The sequence below is a fragment of the Lagopus leucura genome, unplaced genomic scaffold (assembly GCF_019238085.1).
Source record: "Lagopus leucura isolate 7727_CA_CO unplaced genomic scaffold, USGS_WTPT01 Super-Scaffold_100157, whole genome shotgun sequence".
Classification (NCBI taxonomy): domain Eukaryota; kingdom Metazoa; phylum Chordata; class Aves; order Galliformes; family Phasianidae; genus Lagopus; species Lagopus leucura.
This window is the reverse complement of record NW_024962334.1, coordinates 37,095,910-37,118,258: the sequence shown is the minus strand read 5'-3', so window position 1 is coordinate 37,118,258 and position 22,349 is coordinate 37,095,910. Positions and strand designations below refer to the sequence as shown.

At 39.3% G+C, this 22,349-nt stretch overlaps 1 protein-coding gene across 2 annotated transcripts in view; it reads left to right on the top strand.

Annotated features, from left to right (window-relative positions):
- The window catches only part of NRP1 (neuropilin 1), a 109,177-nt gene extending 91,030 nt beyond the window's left edge, over positions 1-18,147 (top strand). For both annotated transcript variants that reach the window (XM_042888156.1, XM_042888157.1), the window contains exons 12-17: positions 896-955; positions 7,565-7,702; positions 10,610-10,881; positions 11,334-11,427; positions 13,189-13,245; positions 14,494-18,147. In XM_042888156.1, coding sequence (XP_042744090.1) covers positions 896-955; positions 7,565-7,702; positions 10,610-10,881; positions 11,334-11,427; positions 13,189-13,245; positions 14,494-14,780 — 908 coding nt within the window. In that variant the 3' untranslated portion in view covers positions 14,781-18,147. The remainder of the gene's footprint in view (positions 1-895; positions 956-7,564; positions 7,703-10,609; positions 10,882-11,333; positions 11,428-13,188; positions 13,246-14,493) is intronic.
- The last annotated feature ends 4,202 nt before the right edge of the window (positions 18,148-22,349 follow it).

The following is a 22,349-nucleotide window of genomic DNA, read 5'->3' as shown; positions in this document are numbered from 1 at the left end:
ATTTCCCATCAGATCACTCTCACAAACATAAAGCTGATATAGCTTGGGCATTCATTCTCACTGGAAGTCATCATACTCATCCTTTCTATAATGCTTTAAGTACTTGCTTGCTGGAGAAGAGAAAAGCCAGTGACTGGTAATCAGCACCCCGCTGTGCATTTATAATTGCACTAGTTTACTTTTTGTTTCCTTTATCAATATGAGGCTTACCTTTAAAAAGTCAAGTATTTTTAAAATATCAATTAGTGAGCATAGAGAGAGGGCCATGACCCCTCTCATCTCATGTTCATCTACTTGAAGAATAAGACAAAGTTCTTAATTTCCCCTGCTCTTTGAGACAGAAGTGAAACCTGCCTAAAGAGCAGCCAAAAGCTAGGCAATTCCTATGCAGCTCATCTGCAAGCTGGCCTCACAAAGTGGTTGTGAAGCGGTGCAGGGGCTGGAGGACCCCAGGTGTCTGATATGGCAAGCATGTGCTTGCTGAATGCACAGATTCGTGAGTGTCATGGGGGCTAGGGAGATCAGTCACTGACATCCCATCTGATTTTGACAAATCACTGTCTGTAAAGTGAGGACAACCGTAAGGGCACGATGGAGATTGATTAGTTGGTGTTTGCGAGGACTCAAAACGTAGAAAGCTTTATTTGAGTTTTAGGTGGGGTGTTTTTTGGCCTGTTCGTTGGGTTTTATTGCTTTGGTGGTGTTTTTTTGTTTTGTTTTGTTTTTGTAAAGAAAACCAGAAATGTGATGTCATATTTTCATGCTTAAGGTACTCAGTTGCCTTCATGTCTAATAAAGGTGGTCATATTTCAGATTTATATGTAGGATGTTCCTAATGACCGCTGTGTCCTTTGTTGTGTCGCACGTATCATGATATACATAATTTCTTTTCCAGGTGGAACTACAGTGCTGAACACAGAAAAGCCGACAGTAATAGACAATACATTACAACCAGGTATAAAAAAGAGTTTTTTTCTTATTAAAAAAAAAAAAAGAAAAAAAAAATTCCATGCCTAAATTTCATGCCAGAGACAAAATAATGAATTGCAGCTTCCTGACTCCCCAGTCCCTAAAAGTCTCTGAAGTAAAGAAGCATCTGGTCTTTCAGCTCTATACAGTAAATATTTTATTCCTTTCATCCACATGTAGACAAAGCAGAGAACAAGATTTCCTTTTGCATCAGCAAATGGTAAATGTGACAAAATTAAACTATCTTAATCAAACAGTGAATTTTGTTAGAATGGCATCTTAGCAATACAGTTTGTTTGCAAACCTGCGGAAGACAAAAACAAGCCACACAGGCACATTCACTCTTAATGTCTGTGGTTTCACAAAACAGACAGGTTTGCCAGTTTTGTCCACCAGAGAGCTGGCAGTTTTGCAACATTGTTTTCTAGCAAGTTTTCTCAAAACAGGGTTAAGTAAACTACTACCATGAGCTTGAAAAGAGAGGAACAAGTTGTCACTGGCAGCACGTCCTTTCTACTTAATCAATACAGTAACTAGCAGCTTTTAAAATCCTTACTTTTCTGCTTCCAGATCCTTCATGGCATCTTTTTAATATCCTGTTCAGTTTACTGGGAATAGGGGATTGAATAGATTTGGTCAGAATATCTGAACTGTAAAAACTGGTAACACCAGCTTAAAATGCTGTGTGTTAGTGAAGGTGGAGTGGTAAAGAGGTCAGCTTTCGACAACTCCCATTTCCTCCATTAAAGTATGCACAGCTTTGCAAGTGATTTGTAGCAGGGTGGGCACGTGTTTATCATTGTTTCCTCAAATGTATGACAGAAACCGTTTTTGCTTCAAGTGAAAAAAAAAGGTACCAATAATGGAAAAGTTTCTTACAGAGCGCCAGTGGTGTCAATCTGACAAAGAGATAGAGCCAGCCTCTCTCTGATGTTGTTCCCACTCTCAGCCTCTGCATTCCACTATTGCAAAGGCAAATGCTTTTACTCTCCCTAAAATTTGTCCCCAGGGCCATAACGTTTGCTTTGTCAGCATATTCTATTCCTAACTCCGACTTCTGTATGAGTGGGGCAGATTGAGGGGTACCAGAGTTTGGGGATGGTGAAGGCAGAAAGGATATTTCAGTGGGCTTAGAGTAAAATTTTGGATTCTTCTGTCTGAAATGAGCTTTAAGTCTTCTACTTGACTGAAATGAAGGATTTTTTAGTTCTTTTTACTGTCTTCTTGCATTCAAACAAATGCTCATACAGTTCTCCTCGCCCCTCCCTATTGCCAGTTGCAGTTGCAGGTTGTGTTTAATCGCTTTGGGTTAGGTGGGACTGTCTGTGCCAGAGATGAAGATGTCCTCATTTTCCCTCCTTACTTCCCTCCTGCACCACCTTCGTTTACTTCACCATGAGCCAAGTTTTTTCTCTACTGAAGAAGTTTACGAGGTTCCCTTCAGAGCATGCCAATGCTACTTCCCTGCATTGTGCTGGTAGGAGCTGTTTCCTTCAGAGCAATAAGGGACAAGCTCACATCCCAAACACCAGGCTCCCACATGACACTACAGTACAAAGATCATAGACAGAGATCACTCAGATGCTAATAAATAAGTATAGGGTTTCCAGAATCGGCAGTTCAAGACATAAAGGTTTCCAGCTGCTTTGTAATCCCTCACTGAAAACCAGCCAGAAGAATCCCAAAAAGGGGCAGCCAGAAATTCCCCTCAGTGTAGGGAAAGCCCTCCTGGCAGAGAGCTGATGTAAGCCACTGCCAGCCACGGCATCTCGTGCCACGGTGATTTGAAACACCTTTCCAGCCCTTTCAACACCAGTACCTCCCGTGGCACAGGTACTTCTGCAAGATGAGCTAAGGCCCTGTACTCCTGAGCTGTCTTCCTGCCTGTGTTCAAGCCTTCAAGCACCCCTAATCATGTTATCCCAGACTAACGTGCTTGTCTATGTCAAAGTCTTGAGCTTATCCTATTCCTGCCAGCTTTCATACACTATGGAAACAGTTAAGCGCAAATTGCTGGAAAACCTCCACATATAAACAAGCTTTCCATCAAAGAGACTTTTACAGTTCATTCCAAGGAGACTGAATTGTAAGAAAATAAAAAAGAATCATTATTTCCAACTGCTCAAAAAGTTTAAAGCTTTGGATTTTTTTTTATTTTTTTATTTTTTTTAATAGGATCTACTTTCCTTCTCAGACTTAAAAATGTGCTTTTAACAAACCTGTCTGTCAAGGTAAATACCTTTCAGACCTCAGTCCTCAGACTCACCAGAAACTCTTGACTCTTAGCTATTTACATACAGAGCAAGCTGTTCATTTACATAATGTGCTCTTGGAGCGTAAGCTCAGTTCTTTGTAAAGCAGACTGTTCAAGAAGTAACGTATCTTGTTTTTCACACATATAGTAGCTATTTTGGAAAAATGTAAGAAATCTTGAGGTTAAAATCTATACAAAAAAAATCATTTAAAGGTAGAAAATATCAGAACCTCTTTTATGTCAGGATGACTTTTCATCGATAAAGGATGTAAAGGGATATTAAAGCACTTAAATTATAATTTACTATCTTTTGAGGTAATTCCAAGCTGCCAATATAAATAGTATAAAAAGGTGAAATGCAAATAAGAATCAGACCCAATACACTACTTTGAAGTGTTTCCTTTTTTAGTGTTGATCTACCTTTTGGCAAGAGCATCCTATAGGTAATTTTCATAGCATTTTTAATGCCATCATGCTCCTTCTTGCCTTTTGTTGGAGGAGTTATAAAAATATGTCGAAGTCTTTGGGCCACAAAAGATTAATGGACTTGCAAGAAACTCACTCAACTAGATTTTCAAATGACTTTCTTGTCCACGTGCAGTACTGATTCCAGCTGTGAGCAAGATGTGGTCAAGAAGTACAGCTGTTGGTTACTCTTTGAGAGGATAAATCTGTTTTAATTCAGTATCACGTACCCTACATTTTCAAAAAGACATATGGGATTTCGTCACACCTCCGTCTCAGATTCTCATCTGAACTGCTGCTATGCAGTTACATAATAGCTGGTTTTCTTCATCCTCTCAATGTACACAAACCCCAAGATCAATCACCTGCCGGCAGGGGAATAGGACAGCGCTGCAAAGGGAGCCCAACACATCCTGCTCATCCTTCCCTCCCCTCTTCTTTCCTTCTTTCCCTGAGAGCTACCAAGCTAGAGTTCAAGGACAAAGAAACGGACAGATTGCCTATAGCGTACTGTGAGCTACTGTATCAGCCTCCTGGGACGTTTGTTAGAATCACTGAACTATTCTGTCTTTTGCTGGGTTAGACCCATTGTCCATACATCTAATGAACCTATCCTGATGTTACAAGTGTCTGTTATTAATTGGTTAGCAGGTCCGTTTTTTTTTTTTTTTATGGGTCCCTGGGAGAAGCACTGGAAGAGTCATAAGAATAGACAGTAAGAGATGGCATGTTTAAGGAGCCCATAAAATGAGAGCACTCTGAAATAAAAGCCTTGCTTTTGATTTCCAGTCCCATTGCTGTGAATGTCTAAGGAACATATTAACGCAATCACTTTTGAGAAAACAGTAGGGACCTAGCAAGACGTAGCTGACAAAGAACGCGTTACAGGCCAAATCCTGCTCGATTTCAAGGGGTTCTCGTTAACTTCTACATAGAAAATAAGTTCATTTTAGTGCTTCAATGCCGCAAAGCCAAGGAACAGGCATGGCCAAAGCATATCAAATTTAGGCATTTTGCCAGTTTCCTGGACTATATATTTAAAATGAAAGTGTAAGAAATACTTTATTGCATGATGCTGTGAAATTTAGCCCTGCTTTGAAGCTCTCATTCTAGTCACAGTGTTCAGAGCTTGCTTCAGACCATGAAGAAGGCAGCTTTTGTCACTCCCTGCATGTTAGAATTAACAACTAAATTCTGGATATTTTCCTCATCCATTTCAGTGCCCATTTCTCTTTGAAGCGTTCGAAGCACCCTTAGCAGTATTCAAGGGAAGAAAGCGTTGTTCGCACCACATGAGGTTTTTCCTTTGATTAGTACCGAACTACACTGTATATCTCAGTTCTCAGGCTGTGAAACTGAGAAAACAGAATATTGTAATTCTCCTTCTCTAGGTTCTTTGCCCGTACTTATTCTGTGTCCTCTGCTATTTACTTTTATTCAGAGTTGAACAATCCCAGTCCTTTCAACCTATTTGCACCATGTGCTCATTTATGCTGTCTTACATGTTCAGATGGATGTGATCTATCCACCATTGTTCTGCTTTCTTGTGGTCTGAATACCACACAGGTTATCACAAGCTTCACATGATATAATCCTTAGGGATTAATAAGATTAATTTTGTTTTAGGTCCTCTAAGGCCTTTTTTATATTTCTGTTTCATGACTCTGATGACAAAACCATGCAGTATAGCTCTCTCCGGGCTCTCCAGGCTTCCTTGACAATGAAAGGAAATTTTTCAAAAAATTAAAACCCTTTAATTCATTTCAATGTCACTCTATTTTTTTTAAAAACTCCCCTTGATTTTCAGATGTCCCCTTTCAGGGAAGATCTCTTTGATCATGGCTCCATTGTCTAGGAAAAAAAAAAAAAAAACATATACTGAAGCAAGAAACATAATGGATTGCGTTTTTGTACCATGTGTGCACAGGCTGAGTTCTGCTTCTTCAACATTTTGAGCCCAAAGAGACATTATTCACCACAATCTGCCTCTTTCCTAGAAAAGGCTGAGGTCCGCCAGGAAACATGTTTTCTCCACATTGAATTCCTGTGACAGACAGTATCTGTTTAATTCATTTGCTCCCAGTTAAGATGCCGCATCCGTGACAATGTCGGGTAGACCCCTCCAGAGGCCAGCAGGAGGCCGGGGAGTTGGGTTGGAATGGGGCAGATGAAAGGCGGGGGCGAGGAACAAGGAACAGGGATTGCAAAGATGCTGCAGCACAGCCAGGGTGGAGGAGAGGGACAGGAGCTGCAATGCACTCAGACCTCTCTGCTGACAGAACAACATTGGGGGGGGGGGGGCCGCAGAGAAGAGAGGGCACAGTGGCTGAAATGCAGGAAGCCTCTGGATTTGGCTTGAGCGAAATACATGTCTCAAAGCAAGGATCCACTGAACAAGGACACAGTGGGCAAGGAGGAAAGTGATAGATGAACTGCTTTTATATCTGTTCTGTCTTGACCTACTCACCTACAGGTTTTCTCTCTGTTCGTAAAATAGCTCCATAATACTAATTCTAGTTTACTTCCTATTAAAATCTAAGATGTGAGTTCAAAAGTCCAGTCTTCCCTGGGCTCCTTTTTTTATGTGGAGCTCTTTGCCACATCAGACTGGAAGAGACTCACCTCAAAAGTCTGCCCAGTTGCAGGTGCCAGCATACTTCCCGTATTTCTCTATATTTTCCCACAATAAACAAGAGACATCTATCCTAGGAGTTACATTTTCTTTCTCTGGGTTTGTTTGGTTTTTTGTTTGGTTGTGGTTTTTTTTCTTCTTTGTTGTTGTTGTTTTAGTAATGGGAAAGTCAGTAGAAGAACAGAATTCTTCTCCCAGACCTGATAATGGTGGGAGAAAAGAGTCCTTTGTTCTTAGTTCATACTTGCACAAAGCATCTCATTAAAGTAAATCTAAGTTTTTTCCTTTAATAAAGCATGAGTCACGCCTAAGAAAAAGACTTTGGGATTTGGTCACATTGCTGTGGGAGGGGTATTACTCTACTGGGAGCCGGCATTGCTCTGGGTGAGGTAAAAGTTCATACCAATGTGGTAGAAACCAAAAGCCTAAAAGACTTCAAACTGGTTATTAAAATAAGAAATGTGAAGAATATGCTATGTTTGTATTATCTTTGCATACAAATTCCAAGTTGTAGTGAGTAAAATAAGCTACAATCTATTAAACCTTTGGGCAGAATTGAAGAGAAGCTGAAAACAAGATATGATCTCATCCTGACCATAATACCAGATTTCCCTTGTTTTACATGGAGCTTGTTTTGAAGCTTATTTTGAGTTCATTTGGCAATCAGCCACATTTGTCCCTTTTCTGTCTCAATTTGTCCATTTCAATGCTGCCATCTTGTGGGCCAGCTTGTCTGGAAGATGCTGCAGTGCTATTCCTGACTGATGCCATGAGCTTTGCATTTCACCAGAAATCCTTTCCTGCCCAGGACATTTCACTAGTGTTCCTTATTTTTTATCCAAATCTTATTGTGGTTTGTTGTACAATGTTATGGTACAGTTACAGTACAAATGCACATTAACAACCAGCGAATGTATCTGATAAGTGAGCCAGAGTTTTCTTTTGGAGTCATAGATGTTTCAACAGAATTACCAGGTAACGTGGGGACATTAATCTAACAAAAAAAAAAAAAAAAAAAAAAAATCACAAAATAAGGTTCATAAAGCAACAAAAAACAGGCACACTGTTTACTAGAAATAGCCCTCCTTTTTCCTAGCAGGACTACTCTTGCTTCTGTCTTCTCAGACTTTCAAGTGGGAATGGCTCCCTTAGTGGTTAAATGAATGCATTTGGTTTTGAAATGCAAAATCTGAATAATGCAATTTATAATCATTTCCACCCTCTTTTTCTATCTTTTCCTGCAGAACTGCCATTATACAACTTCAACTGTGGCTTTGGCTGGGGATCCCACAAGACTTTGTGCCAATGGGAACATGACAACCAGGTGGATTTGAAGTGGGCAATTCTGACCAGCAAAACTGGGCCAATTCAAGACCACACAGGTAATCTTGAGTTTATGATTTAGCCATTTTACATGAGAAGAAGTTGTTCTGTTAAACACCAACATGGTTTCCAAAACCAGAAAAGTCTTGTTATACCTAAAATATGTATTGTGGGAAAGATAAGTCTAGGCAACCTGATCCATTATGTGTGGACACAAATGTCCATAATTATCTCTTTTTGGGGGGAATGAAGATCATTCACTGTCAGTAACTGAAGATATATGCTTCTCCTAACTATCCTTTCAATAACTGCCATCTAGGCTGAAAAAAAATCTAAATAATCAAACATTCTGCAAATATCACTTACCAAGTGATATGATCATAAGCAAACCCCACGCTGTTCCTATTTGCGCTTATAGAAACTGCCCACCATGGAAAGGTGTTGTGAGTGAAACTTCTCACAAGGGCTTGTTTCCATACCCTCCTATTCTCCAATGGGAGTTGGAGATTGCAGCCATCCCTTCGCTCACACAGTTTTTCCAGAATTATTACCCTGGGAAATTGATTAGTTTGGTTTGTAGTATCTAACTCATGGCTCTGCATAATCAGGCAATAAATATGCCGCTGGCTAACAGAGAAGGGAGTGCATTGTGTGACCTGCATGGCCTCTCACTTCAGTGTTCTCCTTTGCATACGTGCAGATTAATCAAATGTGTTAGGAATGAATACCCCTTCCCACTTCTGCAACCCCTTTGCTTAATGAGAATGACAAGGAAATTAGACAAAATTGGACTTTTTAAATTCTGAGACACTTTCAATTGAATCTTAAGACAAGTACAGTAGTTTCTGGGAAAAAAAAAAAACTTACAATACTTTGACTATAAATGGCATTTTACAAATAAATGGCATCAAATTAACTAAATGCAGTTAGCTGAAGTGAAGTCTGTAATGGTGGAAAAATTGATGTAAAGTAAAATGGCTCAGCAGGATCTGACATTGAAAGGAGGTTAAAAGCTATGTTAGCCAGAGACTGACAAAATCTAAAAGGCATGCATAAGTAAAGCTCTAATTAAGACAATGAAGACAGAGTTCCTGACCCAGTACTACAGTAATATTCTGGAAATGAGAGCTATCTGCACTTTGCCACCAAGGATTATAGAGAGACTGAACCTGTCTTCAATCAAGAGATGAAGAAATGATATTCTTCAAATGAGATTTTGTTGTTTCCTCCGGGTTTTGCTATTGCACAAGACTTATTCATTCCATTAGCTGTAGCTTCAGTAAGTCTTCCAGGCAGCTAATTTTGCTCCTTGCTACACTCATTTTCAATATTTTCCAAAATTTTTCTTGAACTCCAAGAGTACCTTCATCTGCCACATTTGCCATAGGGGTGGAGGGGGTGTGAACAGACCACAAGTGATCTGAATGTCACTGCCATCACAAAAGTGCACTTCAGTGTGCCTGTTAACCAGTATACAAGGTATACTGGGAAAACTGCAGTGAGCAACTCCCTGCTGTACTTCTATAAAACTGAAGAAACTCCAGAGAAGTGACCTTCAACAGCAATTGCTTTAAGACAGCAGGACACTATGTACGCCACTTCAAATTCTCCATGTTATGATTAAATCTGGACAGAGTTAGGTCTTCCAACTGAGATGCCATCCTAATGCTATGATTATTTTCCTTTTTTTCCTGCCTTTGGTGTTCTCTATCACCGTTCTTTGATGAGAGAGATTTGCATTTGCATTGTGCTGTCCTCTGCAGAGGAGTAAAGTTGGAAAAAGCCTGTCAGCACAAATACTCCTGCTGAAAAAGCTGGACAAGGTGCTACTGCACTAAAATAGGGGAAAAAAAATTCTAAATTTTTGGCAATTTATCATCAACTTCCCCTACAAAATTCTTTGAGAGATCAGATACTTCCATGTGTATTGGCCAGGATAATTCTGACTGCTCACAGAAAAATCCAAGTAAAATACTCACATTTCATGTTAGAATAAATATTTCTCTTTTTCTCTTAGTAGGCCCACTCTTTGCAACGACTAGATTTAACCCACTTGTTTTGTTTCTGGTTAATCTTTTACTATGCTGTACTTCTTCACTTGTTGAAAAAGCCTCACCCTTCTAAAACATCTTTTGCCTCTTTTTTTAACTTTTCTTTAGCTAAAGCACTGGTATAAGCATATTCTTATTTCAGCAGATCACCAGCACTTTGCTTCAGTCAGTATCTCACTTAGTATTTTGTTGGCAAACTAATCATGTTCCCACATGCTTCCCTACCCAAATAAGCATTTTCAAAACCAAAGGTATCTAGTGTTCAGATTTCTTATGTAAAATCCACACACAAACCCATTCTGCCATGATTATCTTATGGGAAGTGGCTCATAAGAATACAGAACCCAGTATGCTATTGCCAAAATCAAAGGGATTAACTCTGGCACCATTTATGACAATACTCTGGCTCAGTTTAGGCACCCCATTTTGATTTCAGTTTCTCATCTCTGACCATGGCTGCTCAAAGATATTTTATTCTCCACTAGTCTTCCCATCCTAGCCCTGCCTTCTCAAGAACAGCCTAAATAGACACTAAAAGCAGCTCTTTACACGATCGGTGTAGAGTAGGCCCAGGGGACTTCAGCCAGGCCTACTGCATGAGGACCAGCCCTCAGAAGCTGTGCAGTGACTGACGAAGCACTCACTGTCACTCCAAACCATGCCCTTGCAAACATGCCCCTTCCTGAGCAAAAGGAAACAAATTCTGAGCGCTTCATGGCACCCGCTTGGCACGGGGCATCTTGTTGAGCAGCAGGAATACACTCCCTCTGGGGCATACTCAAAACTTCACCCTCAGCTGTGAGACTTTGGGGCAGAATGCCAAGTGACTGGGACTGGCAGAGCTGAGATTTCTTAGTTGAACAAAGAAAATGACATCTGGTCGCTATCCCTAATGCAGTCCCTTTGTCATAGCAGGAGATGGCAACTTCATCTACTCTCAAGCTGACGAAAGCCAGAAAGGCAAAGTTGCCCGGCTGTTGAGCCCCGTCATTTACTCGCAGAACTCTGCACACTGCATGACTTTCTGGTACCACATGTCTGGCCCACATGTTGGCACCCTGAAGATCAAGCTGCGCTACCAGAAGCCGGACGAATATGACCAGGAGCTGCTGACCCTGAGCGGGCACCAGGCAAACTGCTGGAAAGAGGGCCGTGTTCTTCTGCACAAGTCTGTGAAACACTATCAGGTGAGCCTTGCTGGTCATGCTTTAGCAGAAAATGTCACTGCAGGATTTATGTTAACAGTATTATACCTACAGATGAGGTGCTATTGCTGTGAGAGTAATAATAGTGGCATATTTCACGCTATCACAGATGACAGTGATACAAGCAATTTGTTATAGAAGGCCAAATAAATGCACTAGAAATCTTTTCTAAGCTGTCAAAAAACTGCATCCTTGCCATAGTTTTGCTGCTGATGTAAAATATTTCTGGGAAGTTTTGACATTGTATGAATTCACATTTGTGCATATAAGTTCGTAGAGGCACATAGCGCTGACTGACAGGCCACAATCAAAGTGTATGCGTAATGTGGCATCGTGACAACTGGAGATGTGTGTTAACAGCTAATTAAGAATTCCTGAATGCTTTAGTTGTGTGTTAACGTGAAAACAATGTGAAAATTATGTTATTTTTCCAGGTGGTTATAGAGGGAGAAATTGGAAAAGGAAATGGAGGAATTGCTGTGGATGATATTAATATCGACAATCACATATCTCAAGAGGATTGCCAAAGTAAGTATGCATAGCATGGACGTATAGAGATCTAATCCAGCACACTTATTTACTTGGATTTATTTAGATAGCTCATTTTGTGGGTTTTTGGTTTTGGTTGTTTCTTTTTTCTTTGTGAAAAGGATACATAATTATTGGCTATATTGGAAGCTTAGCACTGAAAACACCCTGATCTGGTCCATAGTCTAATTGGTAGGCTGGCCTCAGTTCTACAGTGAAACAGTCTTTCGGATCAGAACTGGCATTCCCCTGACGGGTCACTGCACATTTACATCCTCACATCTCTCCTTGTATTTTTTATTGCTGTACTCTTTATATTTTTCTGCTTTTCCTAAGGTTTGCCTACCTTAAGTAATGCTCAAAATTCTTCACTCCTTTTAGATCACTTATCCTAGGTTTTTTTAAACACTTCATCAAACCTACATTTGATACACAAACCTACATTTGATATACGTGGTTCAATGGCCTCTGCTGTGTCCTTTGCTGCCCTGCAGCACAGAGTTTCCTATTACTCATTTACCGTGGTCATCATCTCCCAGAAGCGTGTCACTGAGCAGTACTGGATCATGGTCTGTTTTGCCTCTGAGCCAGGCTGTTCTTGAGCCACTATTTCAGTCATTTTATTTCTGGCCAGTCTGGAGTTATTCCACTCTCAGCCAATCATATGTGCATTGCATACTGCGTGTAATTTGGCAGCAGCACTCCAGATAAACACAAGCAACTAAATCCTGTCCTTCATGATGGAGATTGAGCTATGACTTATATAAGAGAGAAAATAGAGCAGAGAACCTTCAGCATCAGAAATGTAAACTTACACCACTTGAGTTGGCAGCACATTGGAGAACAAAGATAGAGGTTGTTCTCACCCTTTGTGGCTAACAGCCATTTGAGGATAATATGACAGGCTTCAACTACATGGTAATTTCATAGCTGAATAAGGCTGCATAGTCTCTTCATTGTGCAGTCCGTCTCCTCGATTCATCCTGCAGAACAAGTAAATGTTACCAGGAAAGAAAGTCAGAGCACACTGCTTGGTCCTCCTGCAGTGATTTCAGTGCCAAGCAAGATGCTGGGACCACAGTGATGGCACTGATTTGACTGAAATGAAAGAGGCAAGTAAATTATTTCCTACCTCCTCATTTCAGATATACGAACTGAAATCTCAAGCAAGAAGAAAAGACAAATGGAGTTTCTATTTATATCATCCCAACCAAAATAGTAATAATAATAATAATAATCAGGTTAACTGTCCACCAGGAAAGGAGGAAAAAAAATTCAACCCCCAACAGTAAAACTCTAATTGGCATTTGTATATTTCCTCCTTTCAGATACACAAACCGAATGGTGAGCAGAAATTTTGGCTTGTGTGAGCTAAAGCTCATTCAGCAGTCCAAACACAAATGGTCTCGCTGCAGTTCTTGTGATTAAATGTGCCTTCACTGATGAAGTGTTGTGGAATTGGGCTCCAAAATTGTAAATACAATGAATGAGATGCTAATTTATCATAGTGATTTCTCTTTTGTAGGCATGGAAAACCCCTGCTGATAACTCTAAAACTGTGCCAAGATTGGGTGGAGAGAAGTTTTAAAATCTTTCTTTTTTCTCCATTAATTTTCAGAGCCCGTCATAATGAACAGTTCTGTCAAGCTGACATAATGATGCTCTGACACAGAAAAATCTGCTATACCATTATTGCCAGCATGATAGTCAATCAGTGTTTGTAACCCTAATAATCAATGTCAATTCTCTTTGCTTCATTAGAATCAACTGATGAGGAGAATGAAATAGATGATGAAGACCAAGAAAGTAATCAAACAGGTAAAAATTATGCTATTGTTACAAGGAAATGAATTACACTGTGTATTTTCACATGAATTTGTATATTCTATTTCCTTATTTATGGATTGGTTCTCTTAATTGCATATGGCACTAAGTTTTTGTTGTTGTTTTTCTAGAGCAGATAATTAGAAGGCTTACATTTATACTAAGGATTTCATAGTTTTATTCTTCTATGCCTTATAATCTTATGGATTTTCTGTCATATATAAATTTTTTAGAAATTCAAATTTTGTTTACATATATTTGTTACATTGTATATTTATATTTATATTTATGCACACACACACTATAGATCCCTAATATTTTTTTATCCAGAGGGCATACCCACAGATGAAGAAAAAGCTATCACTGTATTTTATGTCTCATGCAGTGTCTAGGTAATTAGGCTCAAAACTCTTCAGGCTAATCATTTCTCAGACCTTGCAGAAAATATCATTTTATAACTAGTCTACCAAAGCGTTATCATTTTCAATGATGATAGCTGTAAATGGATCATTAAATGGATCATAATTGTCATATTGTCCTAGTAATAAAATACATTCGCGTTTTTCCAGCAAAGAGCTTCATTTTTTTTTTTGTTACAGTCAACAGGATGATCATTGGGTTTAGTGAAAGAGGAGTTCATCCAGAAATACTCCTTTGCTTTTCTTACAACAATTAGCAAGTTTTATAAGCTTAGCATATCTCCTTAATAAATTGAATTTAGGGAAAACATTGTGATATTCAGTGAGTATTTGACATAAGGAGGCAGAGTGTTCTCCTGTCAGTTCTGTCACTATCCCCATGTCTAGGTTCATTCCTGAAGCCAGGGAAGCAGAGACAGAATCAAACTGGCTGGTGATTCCTGATTGATGTCTAAGACTATAAACATTAACACTGAGCTGTGTAATATTTAACATTTTGGAGATAAATACTGCAGACAAGCAAAATATAACCAAAAGGTCTGGTTATTCATTCTTGAGACTCCCACATAAGTCAAGGCAGAATCAGACTCTTGCTACCACGCAACAGATTTAATTACTGGAGAGCAGCATGAAGAAACTAGCAACTATTTAAGCCCCATTATAGTTTTCAGTTATTTGTGACTACTTGTAAGAAGCTAGGTTTTCAAACTTCATAGCAATTTATGCCAAAAGCTTGATATCCTTTCTTCAAATTTCCAGCTCATCAAACAAAGATCTAACTGGAATCAATTCTGAACATTTTGCAACTCTTACTCTATTTCAGGGTTCACTCCTTCATACCATACAGATGAGGAGTACGATGACATCTCCAGGAAACCAGGCAATGTCCTGAAGACGCTAGACCCAATCCTTATTACCATCATAGCCATGAGTGCACTTGGTGTGCTTTTAGGAGCCATTTGTGGAGTTGTTCTTTACTGTGCCTGTTGGCACAATGGGATGTCAGAGAGGAACTTGTCTGCACTGGAGAATTACAATTTTGAGCTGGTCGATGGTGTAAAACTGAAGAAAGATAAACTAAACACACAGAATTCTTACTCGGAAGCATGAAGGTGTAAAGCAACTTGAGAAGTTTCAGAGAATCGGGATGGAAGGACATAGCTCGGTCGTGCTGGGGAACTGTTGATCATCTTTTACTGTACAGGCTGTAAAGTGCATTGATGACACTGAGCCAAGCTTTTCTCAGGAGCTTCAGCAAGTGTGTAACCGATAAACATGGACAACAATCTGTGTTAACAATCTGAATCATGTACAGTCTGCTTTTTCTGTTGGTTTTATTTGAAATAATCAAATGCTGGTGTTGAGACCAAGTATGATTGACTTCTAGTTCATTCTGTCTTTCTCTCCCTCTCTTTTGTTTTCTGTTAATGGGTAATTTTCTTTTTACTGTGCAAAATCCAAGATGCTGTCACAAAGTGTATTCAGTGGGGTCCTTCGGATGGACATGCTGTCTGTAGCTCAGTGCCCAGAAATTATTGACGTAACAGCAATTTAGTGGACTCCTGCACCTGTATTTGTGTATAATTGCTCGTGTTGTGCATAGGCAAAGAAGGGTTAGGATGTTTTTGAAAGTACTGCTGCATCAGTACCAATATAGTGTGTCAGCTCTGTTTACAAAGCAATACAGTCAAATTTTATTGATGTTTTTCAGTGTTGTACTAAATTTTGTGCTTGTGACTCCATAAAAGAGTATGTGCCATCATCAGACACAACTGGTAACCGAGTATACTGCCTAAAATCTAAACAGAAAAGTCCTTGGCACTGGCTAGTGTATGTCCTCTCAAGTGCCTTTTTGTTTGTACTGCTTCTCATTGTGTTAACATTGACTGCAGCTCTGCTTCTCTCCAATTATGCCCTTGTCTTTAATCATATTCTGATGGCTCACTGAATAAAAGAAAAGTATATTTTAGTGTAAGAGAGCAGCCTCGGCAAGGCAAGGGCTAATCAGATTTGACCATCTGGCTTGATTGTTCTGCTTTCTGTATTTCAACTTCATGTCTCTTGACCCTTTTGTATAAAGCTGCAATATCCCCTTTTATTGTTCTTTCATATAGAATGTATTTTCAAATGTAAAATCTCTCTACCTTTCTCTTCTTGTTCTCTCTCTTTCTCTCTCTGAGTAGATTGCATAAACATTTGCCATTGCCAAGGAAAGAAAACTGCAGCTTTAACTTGCTGGTAATGGCAAAAGATTTTATTAGGGTTTGTGTTAAAAACTAAGGGAAAATTCTTAACTTTACCCTCCAAAGTCGAACTTTGGATTTCTTCTTAGCGGCATAAAGTGACAGTATCTTTTTTCCTGAAGTCATGAAACGTATTTTATCCTAAACGACTTGCCTGTTAATTACACTAGGGAAATTAATTCCAAGCTGAAAATATTGCCTATAAAATAAGAAACTTTCCTCCTCCTGTCCCTACCTGAATCAGAGTTCTCTCAGTAAACCTTCACTTTCATGCTAATCAGTGCTAATTGGGCCTGCACATGAGTTCTGAGGGCAGAATAAAATCCCGCAGTGTATGCGGGAGATGTCCTTGCTGTTCTGTTATATCCCACTGGCATTTCCTACCACGAGGTTTCTGTTTGACTAAAAGTGCAGATAGCAATAGATTTGGTGAGCAAAGCTAATGTAAGCTGTCAGGACAACATACGCTACAATTATGTGGCGATTTTTAATATTTCAGGACAAGTATTATTGAAAAAATAATATCCAGCAGTTGATACAGCTGGTCTGAGAAGGTAAAAAGAAATAAAATGATGCTGTGCTCAGAGGAGCTCTCTGCAATGATCAAGATGCAGCACAGTCAGAGCTGGGGGGCTTCAACCCATGCAGACCTGGGGAAAGGACTGTTCTGGAAAGAGCTGAACTCCTGTTCTTCCTCACTGGGTTCCTTCTGTGGAGCCAGGGAAGAGACTGTGATTTTTGGAGTTAGTCTTTTCTGAAATGGGTTTTGTAGGTAAGCAGTGAAATATCCTGCCCAGGATTAGGACTATGAAAGGAATAATTCAGCCCTGAACTGCAACAAAATCCACCCTTGCTTATCAGTGAAACGTTTTAAAGCATATCATGTAACCAATACTAATCACAAAACAGAAACTTATCACAAAACAGAAAATCTACCAACTTAGAAATTGAAAAAGAGGGAGGCTGAAGGTAAAAAAATATGAGTTATGTAGCTGAAAATATTTTAGAGGAAGACTCAGTAAAAAAAGCAGTAGATGGTTGCTACTTCAAAGGACTCCTGAAAGCAGCGGCTGTAGCAAATACTGAAACACACACTTCAGGTCATCACACCTTTGCCTAAAGTGGAAGGGTTACCTCCCCAGGCTCTAGGCCTCAGCCCCTCCAGAAGGTGAGGCAGAGCACCCATGACTTCAAAGTTAAGCCCAAAATTTAGACCACGAAGCGGCCCAAGAGGCAAGCTCACTTGAACAGAGGCAGAATTTTCATTTACATCCACCAGTGTAAGCTGACCATCATTGTATTGCAGCAGCTAGTTAATTAACCCAAAGAAAAGAAGGATTTTTCAGGATTTTATTTTCAGGACGCCGCCATGTTATTCGGTTGTGTTGTGTTAGAATCTGCTCTCCTTGTCTCAAAACACATCCACTATGACCGAGAGTTACGTTTATATATTGCCTTGAGGAGAAAATCCCACCGGGGAGCCCAGGCCCAAAACTTTCTGAAATGTTCCCACAGATTTCAGTAGATTCTGGACCAGCTCTTGGTCTTAGTCCGTTTGAACAGTAAAGCTGACGGTTGTTTGTGTGGTGTTTTTTCCTTTGCTCTTTTAATGTACTGAGGATGGTAAACATAAAAAAGAATGTTATCTCCTTTGTAGTCTTCAGACTTTACTATGATAATGAGGATCTAGCACTGAAGATTTGATTTCTCTGAAGGTAATAGAATGAAAGTTGCCCTTCAAAAAAGGAAAAATGATACTGCAACTTTACATTGAAAAGTATCTTGCACTGATAAATATATTTAAAAAAATATATGTTTATAAAGTTATTAATTTGTAAAGGCAGTGTTACAAAATGTTCAGTTTATATTGTTTTAGATTGTTTCATAATTTTTAAAGTGTAAAATAACATATTTTTTTCTTTATTGAAAAACTATAAAAATCTTCTGTAGTAAAATGATTTCATTTTACTGGTATATTATTGCTTCATGTTTTGTACCATCATAAAACTTTGTGCAAATTTTTTTTACAGAAATTTTTATTTTCTATGACAATATGACACTTGTAAATTGTTGTTTCAAAATTAACAGCAAAGCCTTAACTTTAAATGACATTTGTATTCTCAGACACTGAGTAGCATAAAAAGAATCACATAGAACTGAACTGTAACTTAAATTTCCAAACTATGACTACTACATTCCAAAGAAACAGTTGAATTAAACATTTTCATAAAATATCCCCTACCTGATGTATTTTATTATACCAAATGCATTTGTTTTATTAAATGTCTTTTTTTCTTTAGAATCTTGCAACAACCACATTTTAATCGTAGTTAGATATGTTTCAAGGCAATTAGTTAGAATAAAAGTTAGGATATATCTTGCTGGCTCTAGGAGCTTCCTGAAGTTAACCTGAGAGCTCATTGTTTAGGATGGCTTTAACAACGTGGTTTTAATGCTGACCACTCTGCAAATTAAAGTTTGTCAAATCCTTCCTTTATGTGCACACAGAAACAATGTGTATACTGCCACTGTGTCGCTAGGTTGAGTGCTCATAGAGACATGGTTTACTTTATTTTCTGCTCATAGACACATGGTTTACTTTATCTTCTTTGCTGTTCCTGGGAAAAATAGTGCACTTACTACTGTGTTTTTGATGATTGTGGCATTTAAAAAGAAAGCACAAAATCTTCCTTGGGAGAGCAGCATTTTGGGTGCCTGTTTAAAATAGATGGAGCTACAGCAAAGTTTCTGAGCAAAGCCATGCTTCGTGGTCACAGTGGAGGTTGCTGAAAGCATAGCTGTGAGAGTTATTGTCCATATAATCACTAAATCCAAATTCCATAGGAATATACTTCATCACTTCCTATTTGTTTCTCTGATACTCAGCCACAGGGCATCTTGAGGGAATATAAATGGCACTTAAATTAATTAGTGAAAAAATGAATCTATAAAGTGAATCCATCAAGAGGCTGAGAAGAGATAAGTATTTCAAGTTAAAAATTCACTTTCTTAGGGGAGATGGATTAGTCTAGAAGCTAATACTTACCTAGCACTAAGCCTTCTGTTTTCCACACTGAACAGGATTCATAAAGGAAAAACAGAAATAGCACAGCGAGTTCTGGTATTCAAACCCCCCTGTGCAGAACTGAAGCTTACATTTCAGAACATAACTTGTAAACCTGAAAGAAAATGATGAGCAGGCTGGAAAAACAGATGGGTCAGCTGAAGAAAAATAAAGCCAGGAGCACCTAACTGAGGCTCCAGTAGACCCCAAAGTCACTGACTGCAAAAAGAACCTTAGGTGGGTAGAAACAAGTAAACACTTCTAATTTTACCAATTAAACATACCAGTCCTAAACCAGCAGCCGTGCAGCTGAGTCCTGAACCCACTCTCTTCTCCTTCCCTTTCACCAGGACAGAAAGTAGTTACACAGCAGATGCACAGGAGAGGCAGGGGGGCCTGGTTGGCACATGGCTGGGTAGGGCCTGCTGGCATCCATCAGCAGGGCCTGTCCATACAGACCTACCTGCGGGTCCAGAGCTCCCACTCCTGCAGAAGCAACTCCTGACCCTCAGTCCTCCAAAACTACTATTATAGTTCTAAACTTGATTCCCGTATGTTTTGTCTTACGTGCAATCAGTATATTTCTAATTCACATCTCCTTATTTGCTTTTGCAAAGTCAAATGGTAAAATTGCTCTTGATTTTCAGATCACTGGTAAATTTGCTTGTGTGGCGGATGTTTGAACCCAGAAGTAATTCCCTTCCCATTCCTTAATTATCCTATCCTTTGCAGTGCATTATGCCTAACAGCAAATTGGTTCAAGCAACATTAATTTATTAGAGCTTCAATTTCTTTTTTTCAACCATTTTATGCATCAAATCACCCATAACCACAATTTTATCTACAAGTGTTTGTTATTTATAACAGAGTGTATCTTAATTTTTTTGCCATGGGATACTTTGTACTGTTGTTTTATTTGCCCATTAGTCTCTCTGTAGATCTTAATTGCTTTTCTACAGTAGGTCAGTTCCCTATATACACTTCTATTCTCACAGTAACACACAATCAAACTCTAATCTTATCACCCAAGGACTGATGGTGCCCCAATGTCTATGGCTGAAAATCTCATTAAAAAAATCTTCTGGCATTTTTCACGGATGAATGGATTGTTATCATGTGTTCAAACCTAATTTCACCTTCAATAATCATATTCTCCTATTTAAATTTACATTGTTTTTATTCATCTCAAACATTTAATTCATGTCTCTATCACTGTACAGCATCGCTGTGCAGCAACACTGTTCTTGGCTACAGACAGCTGCACTTCCATCATGAGTGAGATGAATCCTATTGAAATAGGAATTACTCCTTACTGAAGTCAGAGAGACAGGTCAGGTAGTGCTCTCATGGGGAGAAAGCAAGGAGGAGGTTTGCAAGTGTTGTCATAATGCAGACTGAAGGATTTAATGACAAGAGGCTGGAGGATGAAGGTCTTGCCTGAGGGAATAAATACTTCAGGTGATAGGAGTTGCAAAGGGAATTATCAAAAAGCTCCTGTGTTTGGTCCACAACTCCTCTGTTTTCCCCTTGAAAAACAAGCAAACAAAACAAAAACAACAACATAATTCTCAAAAAAACGTCTGCTTCACAGAAATCTCTCAAGCAGTCACCACGCACCATGCACCATGCACCGGTCACCTCATGCACAGAGGAAGGGAATGGAACCAACACATCCTTAGCTGAACTTAAATGGTGAACTTACACACTCAAAGAGGCAAAAGAGGGAAAGAGGCAAAATGGGTACAGATGTGTCTTTGGAGACCCTGTTAGCATCTCAGGACAATACGATACACGTTCTTCATGCATCATTTTCATCTGAGCACCTTTGCTCTTTCCTCAAGTTGCTTCATTCCATTTGCTCCATAAATAAACTGCTCTGGCAGTATATTTTGTGATTTCTTAACACGTATTTTTAAGTGCATTTTTTGCTTTCCTCCCTGCCCAAACATGTTTCTAAGACATGCATAGCATGAAATAGCTCTGCTCAATGCTAAGCACACTCTGTGTCAGAAGAAAGGAGAAGACTCTACCTGGTCTCACCCCTCCTTTCCACATCTCTACCAGGGCTGTGCTCTCCATGTCAGGGGCCCAGACAAGATGCCTTTAATAAAGTAATCTACCTTGCAAGAAGCTTCACTGTTTACTAGATCAGGACTGATATATTTGTACTAATCCATTAATTAAATATTGATGTCAATCTTTCTGCTTAATATTTACTTACCAGCTTCATAACTGTTAGCATAATAGAGCGGGTCACTCTCCCTCTGCCTTTTGAGATTGCTAACTAAACCCCAGTGTTTTATCTTTCTCTCCTTTTAACCTTCTAATATGACTGTTTCCCACAGCTCTATTAGCGAGGAATAAAAAACTGAGAAGAAATGAAGACATAGCTGAGCCCTTTCTATCTATGAGACTGGAAGATCCTTTTGAATAAGTAGAGAAGTTAAATTTATTCTGAAATATGTTTTTGTGGAATGAAAAGCAAAGGCATCAGACTGATTGGAGGTGATCTTTGAGAGGGCAGGGAAGCAGTAAGGAGGCAGCTTCCAGAGCTGGAAACTATCCTGTAACACTTGAAAAGGTTTAATAATACTGCTGAGTCATGGGAGCAAAGGAGTACGAAAGTAGGCAGGATATGAAGATATTGATTTACTCCAAGTATGACTGGCGAAATGGTAAAAAACAGAAAAATACTTAGTGCTAAGAGAAGGTCAGAGATGACCTTCTTGTTATAAGATCTCCTAGTGTCTCACAATCAGTTTTCAACCATTCAGTTCAATCTACAGCTCATGCTGACTAATTCATGTCCTGCAGCACTGAGACTGAGACAAGGAGAAGCTGCTCACCACCACCCTTTGTGTGAAGTTTCTGACCCTTAACACCAATTCCCTTGCATGTTCTTCAAATGGCTGCATGCAGGAAAAATACCTCTTTGCACACATTGCCCACATACTCAAATTTATTTAAAATATTTGTTCTGTGTCATATCGTCTTCCTTTTTCATTTCTTTAGCCTTTCTTTTTATTAAGACAGTACTTGTCAAATAAGCCATGTTCCTCAAGCTCTCTGCCTTGCATGGTGCAGTGCAGCCCAGGTCCTGTTTTTCAGCATAGGAAGCCCCACGTGGGACCAGAGTTCCCATTTGCTCATCTAATGCTGTTCTACTGCCTGAGCTCTTCAGGGCCTGCTGATTGTTTTGCATCACTATCCTGTTTGCAACAGGAGGTCATTGAAAGTTCACTTGAAATCTAGACTATTCCAGTGCCATTATAGGTAGACAACCAAAGACCATCTTTGCTACTGTTAACAAGACTTTCACAATCTATTCCCTTTTCTTCATGCATACCTAGGTCATAAAATGGTCTTAAATCC